The sequence below is a fragment of the Heptranchias perlo genome, chromosome 1 (assembly GCF_035084215.1).
Source record: "Heptranchias perlo isolate sHepPer1 chromosome 1, sHepPer1.hap1, whole genome shotgun sequence".
NCBI classification, from domain to species: domain Eukaryota; kingdom Metazoa; phylum Chordata; class Chondrichthyes; order Hexanchiformes; family Hexanchidae; genus Heptranchias; species Heptranchias perlo.
Genome location: NC_090325.1, coordinates 72,627,222 through 72,633,299, shown reverse-complemented (window position 1 = coordinate 72,633,299; position 6,078 = coordinate 72,627,222). Strand labels below are relative to the sequence as shown.

The 6,078-nt window shown below is 38.3% G+C and overlaps 1 protein-coding gene across 2 annotated transcripts in view; it reads right to left on the bottom strand.

Annotated features, from left to right (window-relative positions):
* Window positions 1-1,048: 1,048 nt before the first annotated feature.
* The window catches only part of cwc27 (CWC27 spliceosome associated cyclophilin), a 304,048-nt gene continuing 299,018 nt past the window's right edge, over window positions 1,049-6,078 (bottom strand). For both annotated transcript variants that reach the window (XM_067986629.1, XM_067986639.1), the window contains one exon: window positions 1,049-1,433. In XM_067986629.1, the coding sequence (XP_067842730.1) occupies window positions 1,271-1,433 (163 nt within the window). In that variant the 3' untranslated portion in view covers window positions 1,049-1,270. The remainder of the gene's footprint in view (window positions 1,434-6,078) is intronic.

Genomic DNA, 6,078 nt, shown 5'->3' with positions numbered 1-6,078 from the left:
TTGGGATTGAAAGTTATAAGGATACGTATGAAGATATGACCAAATACTCCATCAAGCACCACTGATTTTATACTACTGGGACCATGGAAATGCATCTGTGGAAAGCCACTAGTCAGTCATAAATAATGAAGGTGTAAATGTAGATGGACACTGCGAAGCTTTGCTTGGGGAAAATCAGAAATCTTTTCATAAATGTTACCCGAGGTGGTAAATCGAGTAGACTCCACGATACAACATGTGCATTGTCAATCAAAGGACGTGTTGAGTGACTTTTGTCATGTTCTTCTTTGTTTATATTTAAACATATTTTAGACACATGCTGCTATTATTAGTGGTCACTATAGAAGTGTGTTGTTCAGGGATTCTAGTGTATTTTGGGCTCTCTGAAAATATTTTGATGCTTTATTAACATATAAACAAAGCAACGTGGGCAAACAGATTTGTTTTTGTGAGCAAAATATATTAGATGTTATTTGCTCACTATAAGCCAGTCTAGGGAGCGTAAGGTTCGTTGCCTGTGCTACCATAAAACTTAAAAAGCATAATTTTTCTTTTGTATACTTGTCCTGAAAAGGACAATCTAGTATTATGTTGGGTGGAGATTTGTTGCCCAGTGCTGACACCTTAAGCTCCAGGGAAACAAGAAAAGGAAACACATAAGCCCAGGGAGACTGGATTAAGAATATTTGATACTCTATATGTCTGTCTTATGTACCCTACTCCTGTAGAAAGGCCAGAGACTTTGGTGACAAGAGGCCTGATACAAGGAGCAAAGAACGTTTAGCTGTTTAAAAATGTGTGCAGCCCTGGAGTTTTATACAATGTGGGAGTAGGAGACTTTGTGTGGCCTGCCTTTCTGCAATGTCGCAATATATTTGCTATGTATATCGTTTTCCCAGAACCTACCAATCTAGGCTTTACTTGTAAGGTGTGCGAAGATACGGAATGAAAGAAGAATCTGTGACCATGGACATAGTACTTCACCAGCTATGTTACCGGGCCTTACAAGGATCTACAAAGTGTAATTTATGAATAGGAGACAGAAAACTGCTATAATAAAATTTATTTTCTAGCTATTTGAAGAAAAATCATTAGAAAAGGTATTCTTTCAGTCAGAGTCATCTTGCAAGTTTGTGACATTACAGACTGCAGCAAGCTGCCTAAATACTAGCAGACATCATCAAGTGCCATATGACTAGGACAGAACTTATCATTTACATGCAACTTCTATTCATGGCGGGGGGGGGGGGGGTGGGGGCGGGGGTTGGGTTCATCTTCTCTCTTTCTTCTCTTTCATGATCTTTTTGCTTTCTTCCCTTCGTCTTTTGTTCACTGGATTCCGGGGATCATGTATTTCAAAAGTGTCTTCATCTTGCATGTTTGCATCTTTTACTTTTCGTGTTTGCTCCTCAAACTGGAGGACATGGGACATCCTAGATTAGAACAAAATCAGACAAACATGAATTATCCATGTAAGATTTCCCTATATGAATGAAACACACTCAATCATATAAATTATGGGTGGTTATTTATCACTTACATCTAATAAATTAATACAGTAGCATGTTGAACTACAAAAGTAGCTTTAATCATCTATGATTATTTTAATATACAACATTAAATATTCTATGTAAACAAATCTTCAAGAGAATTAATTAAACACTGACATGGGGCAGATTTAAGAAGTATTAAACATAATTTAGGTTGCATTCATCCTTTATTTATACACCAAAGAAAGTTTTAATGCATGTAATCCACTAATTAGAAAGCCACAAACATAGCTGGTACACAGTTCTAGATTTATGTACCTCTACAGTATTCAAAGACAGCTTCAAAACAAAACAAAAAAAAATCCTTTGTGTAACAATATGATCTCTAAGCATGGACAATAGCAGAACTGACTGTCCTTATTTTCTTTAAAAATAATGCCACAAGTAAATTAAAAATATAATCAGATGGATTCCTTGTAAGCAGAGCCTAGGTTATAATTTTCCTCAGAGGGGCTGTTACTAATAGTGGAACGAACACCTATTCCTTCAAAGCTTTTTGAAGTGATATTCACCACAAATGTAATTATTAGACTTTTTTCCTACTGTTGCACCACCAGAAACAATTGCATCACCACTAGCTAGCAATAGTATCTTGATTTGTGGTACTGGTACTATATAGTGCTGTGAAAATAATGATACTTTTACTCTCCCCAAATGGTACTGTAGCATATTGTGATGGGTAGCTGCAGAGAACACATTTTTTATTCATTTTTAAAATTAGAAACATTTTGAAATGCATCAGTCTCAGTCCTGCTCCATGTCAGAGATATTTTAGTGGCAGTAGACTAATATTTGCTGCTGAAATGAGGGAAAAATAAAAACTAACATTTGACAAACACATCAGACCCTGACAAGGCAGGCGATTTCACATTCTTGGTGACTTCCCTTCTTCCCCCAACCGTACACAGCCAATAGGAGGAGAAAATGGCCATTTAAATGTCCAGTATGGTTCTGAAATTATGGTCCACTAATTGAAATTTTAATTATATTAATGATTAAATATTAGTGGCTTAATCAAACAAAATTCTATACCTAAACAAATTTTGCACCATGGAGCTCAAAATTATGAAATGCATTGTTAAATTGCATATACTGACTTGTGGCCACCATGACAACACCAATTTTGGTACTTGTTAGAGATTGAAAGTCATATGATCATTTACTAATTCATCATAAGTATTGTTATCAACACAGCAAGTTAGCAGTAGTATCCTCACAAGACCACTGGAATTTCCTACACGTACCTCACACAGTTTCAACACCCTCTTTCAGTAGTGCAAACAACAACACTGCATGTACAAATCACCCAAGAACTCTTCACATATTAAGTGTCTTAGTAATACATACTGGAGGAAAGGATATTCATCCTACACCTATGTGGTCAATGCCAGAAGGGGCCAGTTTAGATTTTGGAGAAGCCTATCTTTATAAAACAGCTCCACAACACACTACAAACCCATCGCAGAGAGAAATTAATAAGCTTTATATAGAATTACATAGAATGTACAGCACAGAAACAGGTCATTTGCCCCAACAGGTCCATGCCAGTGCTTATACTCCACACGAGCCTCCTCCCTCCCTATTTCATCTAACCCCATCAGCTTATCCTTCTATTCCTTTCTCCCTCATGTGTTTATCTAACTTCCCCTTAAATGCATCTATACTAGTCACCTCAACTACTCCTTGTGGTAGCAAGTTCCACATTCTAACCATTCTCTGGGTAAAAAAAGTTTCTCCTGAATTCCCTATTGGATTTATTAGTGACTATCTTATATTTCTGGCCCCTAGTTCTGGTCTCCCTCGCAAGTAGAAACATCTTCTCCACATCTACCCTATCAAACCCTTTTATAACCGTAAAGACCTCTATCAGGTCACCCCTTAGTCTTCTCTTTTCTAGAGAAAAGAGCCCCAAATTGCTCAATCTTTCCTGGTAAGTATAACCTCTCAATTCTGGTATCATCCTAGTAAATCTTTTTTGCACCTTCTCCAATGTCTCAACATCCTTCTTATAATAATACGGAGATCAGAACTGTTCACAGTACTCCAAGTGTGGTCTAATCAATGTTCTATACAAGTTTAACATAACTTCTCTGCTTTTCAATTCTACCCCTCTAGAAATGAACCCCAGTGCTTGGTTTGTTTTTTCCAAATGACCTTATTAACCTGCGATACTACTTTTAGTGACTTGTGTGTCTGTAACCCCAGATCCCTCTGCTCCTTTACCCCATTTAGGCTCTTATTATCTAAGCTGTATGTGGCCCCCTTATTCTTCCTACCAAAATGTAATACCTCACACATATCTATATTGAAATTCATTTGCCAGTTACATGCCAAATTCTGTAAGTTAATTAATGTCTTCCTGTATTTTGTTGCAGTCCTCCTTGATATGAACTATATCCTCCAATTTGGTGTCGTCTGCAAATTTTGAAATTGTACTTTCGATTCCCGAGTCCAAATCGTTTATGTGGACTTTCTCTCTCATAAACACACACCCATTCATTCATATGAATGCATCCATACAATCTTCAACATCCAGCATTCCTTTCCATGTAATACCAGTGTAAAGGCTCTTTTTAGGTTAAAACATTTTGAATCTGGGCTACCTTGTATTACAGGAGAAGAATAAATATGATCCCAGGATTTAAAAAAAAAGTGTATGGTGAATCTGAAAATCATAAAGCAGCGTAAGATTCATAGTTAGGAAAATTCTCGAGAGAAATATACAGGATGCTATAAATGTTCATCTAAAGAGGCCGTGAGGAAAAGTCAGCATAATTTTACAAGCAGTAGGTCGTATCTCACAAATCTACTAGAATTCTTTGATGAAGTAACTTAATCTAGTAAATCTAATGAATATCTACTTCAATTATCAGAAGGCATTTGATAAAGTTCCACATAAGAAGCTTTTAAAGAAGGTTATGGCTCATTAGCTACTGGATATAAAATTGGTTTGATTATAAAACGCAAATGTTCGGTGACTAGTGAAGTTTTGCAGGAATCTGCACTGTATGTTCACATTATTCAGAAATGATTTGGAGGAGCTTATCTGTAATATAAAATTTGTTGATGACCCTAAGCTAAGCGACTAGGTGATAAGTTTAAGGGAAAATGATGCCATTTAACAGGATCTGGATCAACTGTCATGGATTTTAATGTGGCTAAATGTAAAGTAATGCGCATTGGAAAATGAAACATGTGCAAAGAAGTTGTGAAAAAAGATTGGGAGGAAATTATTGACCAAAGAAAGCTTCCAGTCAATGTGAAACTATTATCAACAAGGCTAACCAAGTAGTGTGCTGCACTTGAGGGTATTTAAATACAAGTTGAAATGTTTTATGTTAATCTTATATAGATAATGGTAATATTACAATTACAAATTTTAAATATTCTGTGCAAGTTTCGGCGTCTACCTTCAAAAGAGTGTGTTTAGAGAAAGCAACAAGGATGATTCCAGGACTTAGGCCCTTAAGTTATGATAAGAGAGACTTACAGAACTAAAGTTGTTTTTACTGAACAAAAATAAGTCTGAGGCAGACATAACACAGGTCTTTAAAATGCCAAAAATAAGCAGAAATAAGCAAGCTACTTAATTTGACGACATGACTACAAAATTAACAAGCCTCAAGTGAAATAGAGTTTAGAAAGGGTTCCATTCCCCCCATCTCCACCTGCAGTAGTGGACTCTCAACAATAACAATTAATGCTGCATTCACTAACTCTTTCAAAATTAACTGAATGAAATTCCAATTAGAAATGGTATAGAGAAATTACCTATGTGGAAGGGTCTTCTTCATATTTCAAATGATCTCCATGGATAACGCGCCCAGTGAAATCAGGGTGCTCCACACGTAATCGCAGCTTGATTGAAGGTATTTACCTGGAAAGCTGCGCAACGGGCGGACTGCGCATGCGCAGCATAGGCTGTCAGCTGGAGGAGCCCTATTTAAAGGGGCAGTCCTCCACTGACTGATGCTGCAGAAAATAGGCAAAATTACAGCATGGAGCAGCCCAGGGGAAAGGCTGCTCCCAGATTTAATGATGCCTCACTCCAGGTCTTATTGGATGGGGTGAGGAAGAGGGGAAGGACAGAGATCTTCTCCCAGGCGGGCGGGAGGAAGTGGCATGTCTCTGCCGCTAAGAAGGCCTGGCTCGAGGTGGCAGAGGAGGTCCACAGCACCACCAACATATCGCGCACCTGCATACAGTGCAGGAGGCGCTTCAATGACCTAAGTAGGTCAGCCGAAGTGAGTACACTTACTCATTCCCCTACACTCCGTCTGCCACATCACCGCCCCCACCCCACACCTCCTTCTGCACTAGCAACACTACTCTATCACGTCACTCCTCACACCCACTCAAAGCTCATCCTCATCTTACCTGCACTTACTCACCTCACCAGTACTCATCCCACCACTACCACTCAACCCAATCCTCATACAATCTCATGGCTCGATCTCATACTCATCCTCTCATGCATCTCTTTCACAGTCAGCCTCACTCAACCTGCCACTACCTGTGCTGCAGCCAC